A 13,161-nucleotide genomic window follows, 5' to 3' on the forward strand; every position below is an offset into this window, starting at 1 on the left:
ATGAAGAAATTCTGAAATTAAAAAAAAAAACCTTTGGGATACAAATGTTTATATACATATATAATAATATATATCTTTAAAGTATGATTAAAAGTAGAATGTTAAATAAGAATTTTACCATTTAACCATAATTTTTGTCTTCTATTCCACCCATCATAGAATTTTGGTGGCTTAATTTTAGAAGGGACATGTAGCTACATTATGTGTATGTATGTGCAAGGATGGATGGATGAATGTGATAGAGACCATGATAGATATGTGTATCTCAGTGTGAGTGTGTGTATAAGTACATACTTACACATATGTGGTTTGTATAGTAGGTAATTTTGTTTGATAGATTCTCTGTATAATTATGTTCTTTTCTGATACTTTCAGAGCTCATCTACATCCCCTCCCCAATTCTAGGCCTACTCAGCTTCTCTCTCATAGTTTGTCTGAATTCCCACATTCTTTCTTTAGGTATGTTAGTATATTTAATACTTTAGTTAAATGCTGCTGGCCCTGGAGGCCCCCAGTCTCTATACATTGAATTTTCTTCCATACATGTTGATTTTACAGTTTAATCTCCCAGGACAATTTTATTTCCCTCTTTTACTGGTGCTTGGGGGATTCCTCACATCTAACTCTTGTGCCCATTAGAGCATGGTGGCATAAAAAATGCATTGTGTGTCTGAGGAACGGTGAGTGGCCTCCTGGAATGCAAACAATGAGTACTGCAAGGACAAAAAGCTAGGACTGGAATGGTAAGTCGAGGACTTATCAACAGATTAGAATCATTTGTCATGAATATTTGTCACTAGTGGATATTGGACTTGGTCTTGGCTGGGTTCTGCTACAGTGAACAGCAGGCGGCGTCACGGGGGGCGCAGGCGGCGCGCAGGTGGCGTCAGGGGGCACGCAGGCGGTGTGAGCCGGGGCGCGCAGGCGGCGTGAGGTGGGGCGCGCAGGCGGCGTCACGGGGAGGCGCAGGCGGCCTCAGGGGGCCCACAGGCAGCGTCACGGGGCGCGCAGGCGGCGTCACGGGGGCTCAGGCGGCGTCCGGGGGTTATGCAGGCGGCGTGAGGCGGGGCGCGCAGGCGGCGTCAGGGGGCGCGCAGGCGGCGTCAGGGGGCGCGCAGGCGGCGTGAGGCGGGGCGCGCAGGCGGCGTCACGGGGGCCGCAGGCGGCGTCACGGGGGGCGCAGGCAGCGTCAGGAGGGCGCAGGCGGCGTCAGGGGGGCGCAGGCGGCGTGAGGGGGCACGCAGGCGGCGTCACGGGGCGCGCAGGCGGCATCACGGGGGCGCAGGCGGTGCCGGGGGGCGCAGGCGGCGTCACGGGGGGCGCAGGCGGCGTCAGGGGGGCGCAGGCGGCGTCGGGGCACGCAGGCGGCGTGAGGCGGGGCGCGCAGGCGGCGTCTTGGGGGCGCAGGCGGCGTCAGGGGGCACGCAGGCGGCGTGAGGCGGGGCGCGCAGGCGGCGTCAGGGGGGGCGCAGGCGGTGTCAGGGCGCGCAGGCGGCGTCACGGGGGCGCGCAGGCGGCGTCAGGGGGCGCGCATCGGCGTCAGGGGGGGCGCAGGCGGCGTCAGGGCGCGCAGGCGGCGTCAGGCGGCGCGCATCGGCGTCAGGGGGCGCGCATTGGCGTCAGGCCTGGCGCAGGCGGTGTCAGGGGGCGCGCAGGCGCACAGAGGAGGGCGCGGGTTGGGGGCGTGGAGGCCGCTGGGTCAGGTGACTGAGGGGGCGGCTGAGGCGCCGCCACGGCGGGCAGGGCTAGTGTGGAGGCTCCACGGCGCGGACGCCGCTGCGCCGACAGGGAAGAGTAGGCGTTGGCGGCGTCCGTGGCGGCCTTGGCGGGCTGCAGAGATGAAGACGTGGCCGCCCCTCAGGCGGCTGGAGCGGCAGCACTCGGAGGGGAGCACACGGCGGCGGCGCTGCGGCAGCGGGCGGGACCGCCCTGGACGCTCCCCGGCGCGCACCGGCAGGAGGCGGCGCACCGTGAGGTGAGCGAGAGGGCCCGGAGCCCGGCCGGGCGCTGCTGCTGCGCACGGACCTCCGGTCGGTCGTGCCCGCGGGGCTGGCGGCGCGCCGGGCTCGGTCACAGGCAGCCTTGGCCTCGCGGGTGGCGGTCGCTGTGCGGCGGCGCTGGCGGCTGTGGGGCCCGGGACGCGGGAGGGTCGCGACCCCGCCCCTCCCCCGGCCGTCCCGCCCCGAGTCCCAGACGCTGATTGAAGGCGGCGGCGGCGCTCAGAGCGGGGCGGCCTTGCGCCTGGGCTCGTGGACCTGCCTTGGTCACGTGGAGGGGACGTGTCCCTGTCCGGGACGGGGGGCCGCCGTAGGTGGCACCTGCCCAGGAGCGCCTCTGTGGGCTGGCGCGCTGTGGCCGGCGGAGTTTCGCACGCCGCGGTTGCAGTTACCGCCAAGCGGGAAACTGTCCACTCGGCCCCCAGACTCACCTGAAATTCATTTTGACGCAGAACTTGGGCGGGAGGACGGGAGGGGATCGCATGGTTAATGCAGCACGCGGCATCAGACAGAGAGATTTAATGACAGTTTTGCTGAGGGCTCAGGGGTAGTACTAATTTCTTGAAGCAATTTTCTCCGGTAACCCAAATCTCCTCTCTCCTTTTTATTTTTCAACACCAACTTTATTTTCTTGGGAAACTTATTTTTCCCTTAACTCTTTTCCTCCTTCACTTTCCGCAAAGAGTCTGCTAACCAACACCTGTGACTTTATTTTCTTTAATTGTTACTGCACATGACAACATTGTGAATGGTGGCCTTCCTTGACCTTTTTGGATTTGTGGTGGTGTGTTAAATTGACGTTGTTTAAATGATCTGCTTGAATTAGAGTCCCCGTTTTCCAGGTGGCTGTGCCCTTACTGCTAGTCCTGAAATCTTCTTGCCTACTTGCGTCTGGGAATTTAACTTTGAGAGGAAGAGAGTGAATATGAATACATGAAAAATAAGGTGATGTGTAATGATGGCACTTTGTATTTTTCACAGTACACTATAATTTACCACTGCAAAGCAGTTTTATAGGCTGTGCGAACTCACTTGGCCATTGACCAAAAGGTTTTGAAGGTGGTGGTGGTTTTTTTTTTTTTTTTTTTTTTTTGTAGTTGCTGTCAAGACAGTCATTTAAGAAGGCTGAAGAAAAATTGGAAAAGTTTGAACTAGAAGAGAAGGAAAGAGGGTATAGTTTGCAGTGGAGACAAGGTCGACAGAAGGTAGTCATCTGTGTTAGTCACCAGCTTTCTGATTCCTTAAGTCCAAAACTTAGGAAAGCAATTTCTGATGTATATTACATGTGCATTTTTTAAACTTTTTTGTATTGGCCGAAACGATTGAGTTTTTATTTGATCCCATAAAATTTTTTTGTTTGAAATTTTATGTGTTTCAAAAACAGTAAAGAAAATTCTTTCTCATTAAAGGTGCAGATTACCTGATGTGAAATCATATTACAACTTTTAGTCTTCAGTTACTAGAAGGATAAGGTTTTCTTTCATACTCTGTATGCTAGGTTTGTATTGTATGATGCTGTTCTCCATAACCCAAAGTTCAGTTAAATAGCTGATGCAGTTTTAAATGTGAAATAGTAACAGGGGAGGAATCATTAGACATAGTCATTTTCTTTCACAATTATTTGCTACAAACATGTGGCGATGTAACAAAACAGAAATTAGTGTCTCCTTATATCCAAAAAGGGTTTTACTGGTGATTCTCTGGTGGTGGTATATAGTTTTATGAGGCAAATTTTGATTATGAGGAGACAGATGTATTAGGACCAAACAAATGAAGAAATGACTTGCTAAAATGAAATAAAATATTTTATTTGCACTCAGCTTTTTGGAGACAAAAATTTTTCTTTTATAGGATTGTGTATAGTAAGTAAACATCAGAGCATCCTAAAGCAGTGGCTGATGAAGCTAACTGCCATGTTTCAGACCAGTAGTTCCCCTCATTTACTTTAATGTAAAATTACTGAAAATGAAAACTAGTATTTGTTTGGGACTAAAGAATTGTCTTTTGGTTTCTAGTTTTATGGAAACTACAGAAACTGAAAGATTTAAAGATTTGAAGCTGCAGAAAAAAAATAGTGTTGAATGCTAATAATGTTATGGGCACTGTGCTTTGTATGTGTTGTCTCATTTAATCCTCACACCAAACTTGTCAGGTAGATATCAGCATTTTATAAATCAGGAAACTTAAACCTTAAAGATGAATGTAAACCCATTGTGAGTCAGGACTTGACATAGGTCTGTCTGACTCTCGTTTGTATTCTTACTGACACTGCTCTACTTCTGCCTCTTTCCTCTTAACGCTCTTTCATGGTATTGTGACATGGAATGGGCCTTTGATGTTGATTTAGTAATATAGGGAGACCCAATTGCTGCCCCAAATTTATAAGTGGCTGATCATGTTGACATAGTAGAGCTAATTGGCAGAATCTTTCTTAGTATTTGTGATTCTCTTTTGGTTACGGGTCAAAAACTTCCTTAGAGTCTACATAAGAATACCCTTCTTGTTGGTGAACAATCCAGTTTTAAAGCATTTCACTAATTTGAAAAAGACAATCACTTATACATCTGTAGCCAAAAAGCAGTGTGTAAGTGAAGTCAGTGGCAGGTGCCTGTAGTCCTAGCTACTGTAGAGGCTGAGGTGGGGGGATCGAATCCAGCCAGGGCAACATGCTGAAACCCCGTCTCAATCAATCAATCAATGGCAGTGTGTAGCAGAACTGCAGTATATACACACAGGTGCTTTAGATTTTTTTTTTTATCAGATTTTATCTTTTCAGATTATCGGTGGCTTTAATGTAAGATTCTGGTATCGTTCAAGGCTTCTTTTTTATTTTTTTTTAATTTATTATTTATTTTTTTTCCAGCTTATTATGAGGGTACAAAAGTTCAGGTTAACATATATTGCCCATGCCCCCCCATTCCCCAGAGTCTGAGCTTCAAGCGTGTCCATTCCCCAGACAGTGCACATCATACTCGTCATGTAGGTATACACCCATCCCCTCCCCCCACCCCCCACCTCTGTCGGATACCCAATTGGTGTTATTCCCAAATGTGCACTTAGGTGATGATCAGGGAAACCGATTTGCTGGTGAGTACATGTGGTGCTTATTTTTCCATTCTTGGGATACTTCACTTAATAGAATGGGTTCCAACTCTCTCCAGGAGAACAAAAGAGATTCTGTATCACCATTATTTCTGATAGCTGAGTAATACTCCATGGTGTATGTATACCACATTTTACTAATCCGTTCATGAATTGATGGGCATTTGGATTCTTTCCACATCTTGGCAGTTGTGAATTGTGCTGCTATAAACATTCGGGTGCAGGTGTCTTTTTTATAGAATGACTTTTGTTCTTTTGGGTAGATGCCCAATAATGGGATTGCTGGATCAAATGGTAGGTCTACTTGAATCTGTTTACGGTATCTCCATATTGCTTTCCAGTAGGGTTGCACTAGTTTGCAGTCCCACCAGCAGTGTATGAGCTGTGTCTCTGCATCCACATTCACGCCAACATGTGTTGTTTTGGGACTTTTTGATAAAGGCCATTCTCACTGGAATTAAGTGATATCTCATTGTGGTTTTGATTTGCATTTCCCTGATGATTAGAGATGTTGAGCATTTTTTCATATGTTTGTTAGCCATTCTTATATCTTCTTTTGAAAAATTTCTAGTCATGTCGTTTGCCCAGTTTTTGACAGGGTTGTTTGATTTTTTTCTTGCTGATTTTCCTGAGTTCTAAATAGATTCTTGTTATCAGTCCTTTATCTGATGTGTAGTATGCGAAAATTTTTTCCTTTTCTGTAGGTTGTCTGTTTATTCTTGTGACTGTTTCTTTGGCTGTGCAGAAGCTTTTTAATTTGATCAGGTCCCATTTATTTTTGTTGCTGTGATTGCCTTAGGGGGTCTTCCTCATAAATTCTTTGCCTAGGCCAATGTCTGTAAGAGTCTTTCCTACATTCTCTTCTAAAATTGTAATCGTTTCACACCTAAGAGTTAAGTCTGTTATTATGCTCCGTGATTTGATTTTTGTGAGAGGTGAAAGCTGTGGGTCCGGTTTCAGTCTTCTACATGTGGCTGTCCAATTTGCCCAGCAGCATTTATTGAATAAGGATTCTTGTCCCCAGAGTATGTGTTTGTCTTCTTTGTCAAAGATTAGATGGCTGTATGAGGATGGTTTTATATTTGGATTTTCTGTTCTGTTCCACTGGTCTGTGTCCCTACACTTGTGCCAATACCAGGCAGTTTTAAGAACCACAGCCTTGTAGTATAGTTTGAAGTCTGCCAAATTAATACCTCCCATATTGTTTTTATTGCTTAAAATTGCTTTTGCTAAACGGGGTCTTCTCTGGTTCCATACAAAGCATAAAATTATTTTTTCTGTATCTGTGAAAAATGATGTTGGTAATTTAATAGGGATTGCATTGAATCTGTAGATCACTTTGGGTAGTATAGACGTTTTAACAATGTTGATTCTTCCGATCCACGAGCATGGTATGGTTTTCCACCTATTTACATGCTCTGCAATTTCCTTCCTCAGTGTTTCATAGTTCTCCCTGTAGAGGTCCTTTACCTCTTTAGTTAAATATATTCCTAGGTATTTTGTTTTCTTTGTTGTTATTTTGAAGGGTATTGAGTCCTTAATTTGGTTCTCTGATTAACTGTTATTGGCATATGTGAATGCCTCTGATTTGTGTGTATTGATTTTGTAACGTGAGACTTTACTGAATTCATTGATCAATTCCAGGAGTCTGTTGGTTGACTCCTTGGGGTTTTCCAGATATAACATCGTATCATCAGCAAAGAGTGAGAGTTTGAGCTTTTCTTTCCCTATTTGGACTTCCTTGATTCTGCTCTCTTGCCTGATAGCTCTCGCAAGGACTTCCAATACTGTGTTGAAAAATAATGGGGATAGTGGGCAGCCTGGTCTCGTTCCAGTTCTGAGTGGGAATGCTTTCAGTTTTTCCCCATTCAGTATGATGTTGGCTGTGGGTTTGTCATATATGGCTTGTATCATTTTTAGGTAGGTCCCATCTATGCCTATTTTGTTAAGCATTCTTATCATAAAAGGGTGTTGAATTTTGTCAAATGCTTTTTCTGCATCTATTGAGAGGATCATATGGTCTTTATTTTTGCTTCCATTTATGTGGTGGATTACATTTATAGATTTGCGTATGTTAAACCATCCCTGCATCTCTGGGATGAAGCCCACTTGGTCATGATGGATTATTTTTTTGATAAGCACTTGGATTCGATTTGGTAGGATTTTATTGAGAATTTTTGCATCTATATTCATAAAAGATATTGGTCTGTAGTTTTTGTTTTTTTTTTTTTGCGTCGTTTCCTGGTTTTGGTATCAATGTTATGTTGGCTTGGTAAAATGTGTTGGGGAGAATTCCATCGTTCTCGATATTGGAGAATAGTTTATGTGGGATGGGCACCAGTTCTTCTTTATAGGTGTGGTAAAATTCGGGTGTGAACCCATCTGGACCAGGGCTTTTCTTTTTGGGAAGGTTTTTTTATTGCTGTTTCGATTTTTTTTTTTCTTTTCTTTTTTTTTTTTATTTCAGCTCTTCATGGGGCTACAAAAGCTCAGGTTATATACATTGTCCATGTCCTGCCCATCCCGCTGAGTCAGAGCCTCAGGCGTGTCCATTCTCCAGACAGTGCTCCTTGCATTCACCATGTAGTCATACCTCTATCCCCTCCCCCCCCACCTCCCCGAGTCAGCACCTTCAAGCATGACCATTCCCCATTCCCCAGACAGTGCGCAACGCACTCATCATGTAGGCATACATCTCCGCCCCCCACTCCCGGTCTCAGTCTGATATCCAATTGGTATCCTTCCCCAATGTGCATTTAGGTGATGATCAGGGAAACCAGTTTTCTGGTGAGTACATGTGATGCTTGTTTTTCCATTCTTTGGATGCTTCACTTAATACAATGGGTTCCAACTCTCTCCAGGAGAACCAAAGAGATATTGTATCACCGTTATTTCTTATAGCTGAGTAGTACTCCATGGTATACATATACCACAGTTTACTAATCCATTCGTGGATTGATGGGCACTTGGGTTGTTTCCACATCTTTGCAATTGTGAATTGTGCTGCTGTAAACATTTGGGTACAGGTGTCTTTGTTATAGAATGACTTTTGTTCTTCTGGGTATGTGCCCAATAATGGGATTGCTGGATCGAATGGTAGGTCTGCTTGAATCTGTTTAAGGTATCTCCATAATGCTTTCCACAGGGGTTGCACTAGTTTGCATTCCCACCAGCAGTGTATGAGTGTTCCTGTCCGTCCGCATCCACGCCAACATGTGTTGTTTTGAGATTTTTTGATAAAGGCCATTCTCACTGGAGTTAAGTGGTATCTCATTGTGGTTTTGATTTGCATTTCCCTGATGATTAGGGATGTTGAGCATTTTTTCATACGTTTTTTAGCCATTCTTATATCTTCTTTTGAAAAATTTCTATTCATGTCATTTGCCCAGTTTTTGATAGGATTGTTTGATTTTTTCTTGCTGATTTTCCTGAGTTCTAAATAGATTCTTGTTATCAGTCTTTTATCTGATGTGTAGTATGTGAAAATTTTTTCCCATTCTGTAGGTTGTCTGTTTATTTTCGTGACTGTTTCTTTGGCTGTGCAGAAGCTTTTTAATTTAGTCAGGTCCCATTCATTTATTTTTGTTGTTGCTGTGATTGCCTTAGGGGTTTTCTTCATAAATTCTTTGCCTAGACCAATGTCTGTAAGAGTCTTTCCTACATTTTCTTCTAGAATTCTAATCGTTTCCCATTTAAGGTTTAAATCTGTTATCCACCGTGAGTTGATTTTTGTGAGAGGTGAAATCTGTGGGTCCTGTTTCAGTCTTCTACATGTGGCTATCCAGTTTTCCCAGCACCATTTATTGAATAGGGATTCTTGTCCCCAGAGTATGTTTTTGTCTATTTTGTCAAAGATTAGATGGCGATATGAGGATGGTTTTATATTTGGGTTTTCTGTTCTGTTCCACTGGTCTGTGTCCCTGCCCTTGTGTCAATACCAGGCAGTTTTAAGAACCACAGCTTTGTAGTATAGTTTGAAGTCTGGCAAACCAATACCTCCCATTTTGTTTTTATTGCTTAAAATTGGTTTTGCTATACGGGGTCTTCTCTGATTCCATACAAAGTGTATAATTATTTTTTCTAAATCTGTGAAAAGTGATGTTGGTAATTTGATAGGAATTTCATTGAATCTATAGATCACTTTGGGTAGTATAGACATTTAAACAATGTTGATTCTTCCAATCCACGAGCATGGTATGGATTTCCCGATTTCAGTGCTTGCTATTGGTCTATTCAGGAATTCTATTTCTTCCTGGTTGAGACTGGGAAGGCTATGTGTTTCTAAAAACTTGCCCATTTCCTCCACATTTTCCAGTTTGCGTTCATAAAGATTTTTGTAGAATTCATAAATGATATCATGTATCTCTGTGGCATCAGTTGTGATTTCTCCTTTCATATTCCTGATGGAGGTTATTAGAGATTTTTCTTTTCTGCTCTTGGTTAGTCTAGCCAGAGGTGTGTCTATTTTGTTTATCTTTTCAAAGAACCAACTTTTTGTTTTATAAATTTCCCTTATGGTTTTTTTGTTGGCCTTTTCGTTTAGTTATTATTTGATCTTCATAATTTCTCGCCTTCTGCTGGGTTTGAGATCAGTCTGTTCTTTTTCCAGCTCTTTGAGTCTATTCATTAGGTTGTCTATTTGTAAGTTTTATGTCTTTTTGATATAAGCATTTATGGAAATGAATTTTCCTCTCAGAACTGCTTTAGCTGTGTGTCCCACTGATTTTGATAAATTGTGTCTCCTTTTTCATTTAATTCAAAGAATCTTTTGATTTCTGTCTTGATTTCTTGATTTATAAAATAATCATTCAGGAGAAGGTTGTTTAACTTGCATGACTTTGGGTAGGAATGAGAATTTCTGTCAGGGTTAATTTCTATCTTTATTCTGCTGTGATCTGAGAAGATGCATGCTATAATTTCTATTTTTTTAAACTTTTTAAGACATGCTTTATGTCCTAGGATATGGTCAATCTTAGAGAATGTCCCATGAGCTGATGAGAAGAATGTATATTCAGTGGATTTTGGGTAGAATGTCCTGTAGATGTCAGTCAGGCCCATTTGTTCTAGCATTCTATTTAAGTCCATTATTTCTTTGTTTGTTTTCTGTTTGGAGGATCTGTCCTGTACTGTCAGTGGGGTGTTAAAGTCTCCAGCTATTACAGTATCGTTATCTATCATTTGGTTCAGATCAAGTAGGGTTTGCTTTATGACCTTTATAGTTTCTTAATATATGTAGTCATTATTTGTTACTATTATGTAATTCAGGATATATAAAATGTCTATGATAGTTATTTAAATATAAATATTTTATAAGTACTTGCATGAGTTTTCTGACTAGGGTACTTCTAACTATTACTCTTCCTATTTTTAAGTCTCTTAACTGTAAACTTTGCTACTATGGTGGTTTTCAGAAACCAACTTGCTAAAGTTCATATTCTATATTTCATTAATATATCACACTTCTGGGAGACCTTATAATTGAAAAAATGTCTCGCAGTAGCTGGAGGAAGTAAGTGGTACGGCTTCTATGTCTAGTAAATTCTACAAACAAGACTTTTGCATCGTAGGCCTCGTGGCTTTAGAGTTGGCAATGTAGTATGCGGGAAGTTTGCTGTAGCCCTCAGGGTGTTTCTTCTGACCCTTACATGTTTGCACTGATCCTTACAGCCCAACTAGCTAGTTACTTTTTCAGGTATTTTTATTAACAAAATTACTTTTGTTGCAAGGTTTGATAGACTTGGCCCCCTCCCTGCAGTGATGAGTAAATATTGAGTAAAGTCAGCATTTTGGGGAGATCGCTGAGCTTTACTCTAGACTCATGCTGTCCTATAGAAATAAAATATGAGCCACCAACTTAATTTAAAATTTTCTAGTAATCATATTAAATAACATCGAGGAGCTTGAGGCTTCTCATCCAGCTAGTTCACAGTCATTTGGTGCCAATAAATTCAGTTGTCAATGTCTAAGGGGCATGATATCTTAGTGTTCAATGGGTAGTCCATTCTTATGAGGTGTAAAGTAGTTCCAAGACTTCCAAAGAGAAGCTTCAAAGGTGCCATAATATAAGTTTTTATTTTTCTGTAGCAAACAAATACAGCTGAGAGTCCATCTGAAAAACTGAAACTGGATGATACACAACAAGGTCGGATACATTACCTACCATAAATAAGATTTGAGTGGTATGTTTAAATGTTTACTTGAAATGCTTAACATTCTTTGTTTTTAATTTTTGTCACTAGAAGTTACTTCAAAACATGAGCATTCTTCCGATTTACAAGAACCATCAGTTAAAATTCAGTCTCCTAAATTAAGTGGCAAATCTAGGTAAGTGGTTTTCAAAACTAATAAACTATGTAGATGATTGTTAACGTGAGTACCACAAGTTGACCATCTAGGTTTTCCCCTTTCCTATGTCTGGCTACCCGCCCCACCCCCAACACACACACAAGAAGAGAGCATTGCGTGAAGTCTTCTGTAGAATAATTTGACAGTTGGCAAACTCTCCTAGCCTACTGGCCTCTGCCATTATACCTCTAGGGGTCTCTTTGGCAACTTTTTTTCCTGCAGCAAAACACTGAATTTGAAATTGAAGGACACAAGGTCAATAACCAAAAATTAATTTTCTCTCTATATGTTAATCAGAAATTGAAATGAAAAGCAATAGCATTTAAAATAGTATTAAGATACGACATACTTAGGGATTAATTGGACAAATGATTTGTAAGACCTCCCCAACGCCCCGGGCCTACACTGAAAACTAAAGAAATTAAGGAAGACCTAAATATGTGGAGACAGATATGTGCTCATGAGATGGAAGACTCAATGTTAAGATGCCAGTTCTTCCCAAATTGACCTAAGGATTCAGTACAGTCCCTGATTCAAATCCCAGTAGGTTTTTTTTTTCTTTAAAGATATTGGCAAGCTTTTTTGAAATGTCATGTGGAAATTTAAAGGGCCTACAATAGCCCAGATAAATTTCCACAGGAAACACAAAGTGGAAGGGCTTAAATGCTACTTTTAAGATGTACTATAAAGCTACATTAATCAAGAGAGTGTGGTATTTGCATAAAGATCAATAAACAAAACAGACTAGGAAATCCAGAAATAGGACCTACATATATACGGACAGCTAGTCTATGACAAAAATGCAAAGACAATTCTGTGAAGAAAGGATATGTTTTTCAATAAATGGTGCTAGAACAATTAAATATCCATATATAAGAAAAAATAAATGACCTTTGATCTTTACTTTCCACCTTGTAAGAAATTAACTAAAAATGGACTATAGACCTAAATGTAAAACCTATTTGCAAGAAAACATAAGAAAAAATGTCTTTATGACCTTGGTGTAGGCAAAGATTTCTGAAATATAACACCCAAAACACAGTAAAAGAATAAATTGATAAATCTTAGACTTCATTAAAATAAAAAAAAACCTTACGCTGCTTGAAAACCAGTGTTTAGGGGAAGAACAGAACAAACCACACCCTTGCAGAAAAAATTTATAAAACATATATTTGATAAAGCTGTGGCCTCCTGTTAGGAACCCAGCTGCAGAGCTCCGTCTCCCACCTCCTCCCATCAATGGAAAAATTGTCTTCCATGAAACCACTCCCTGGTGCCAAAAAGGCTGGGGACCACTGAGTTATGCTTTAAATTTAGACATGACACTAACAACAAAGAAGCAGTGAAGGGTGAGCAGTGGCAAACGAGCAAGCTTCATCTGTATGTACGGCTGCTCCCCATTGCATCATCACCTGAGCTCTGCTTCCGCACTCCCCAACCCTGTCCTTGGAAAAATTGTCTTCCATGAAACTGGTCCCTGGTGCCAAAAAGGTTGGGGATTGCTGTGATAAAGGGTTCATTTCTGAATTATGTTACAGACTCACAAAATTCAATAATAAAAATACAACCCAATAAAAATACTGGCAGAAGATTCAAGCAGCTTCTTTACCAAGGATGATACACAGACGGCAGATAAGCACATGAAAAGTTGCCCAGCATCATTAGTTATCAGGGAAATGTAAATTAAAACTAGAATGGTTGTACTACAGATCTATTA

At 42.2% G+C, this 13,161-nt stretch overlaps 1 protein-coding gene across 1 annotated transcript in view; it reads left to right on the forward strand.

Annotated features, from left to right (window-relative positions):
* The first annotated feature begins 1,047 nt into the window (after window positions 1-1,047).
* LOC123638770 (synaptonemal complex protein 2-like) overlaps window positions 1,048-13,161 on the forward strand; it is a 56,238-nt gene continuing 44,124 nt past the window's right edge. The window contains exons 1-4 of the mRNA XM_045552601.1: window positions 1,048-1,053; window positions 1,799-1,975; window positions 11,184-11,241; window positions 11,339-11,423. Coding sequence (XP_045408557.1) covers window positions 1,048-1,053; window positions 1,799-1,975; window positions 11,184-11,241; window positions 11,339-11,423 — 326 coding nt within the window. The remainder of the gene's footprint in view (window positions 1,054-1,798; window positions 1,976-11,183; window positions 11,242-11,338; window positions 11,424-13,161) is intronic.

This window comes from Lemur catta, chromosome 5 (genome assembly GCF_020740605.2).
Source record: "Lemur catta isolate mLemCat1 chromosome 5, mLemCat1.pri, whole genome shotgun sequence".
Lineage (NCBI taxonomy): Eukaryota > Metazoa > Chordata > Mammalia > Primates > Lemuridae > Lemur > Lemur catta.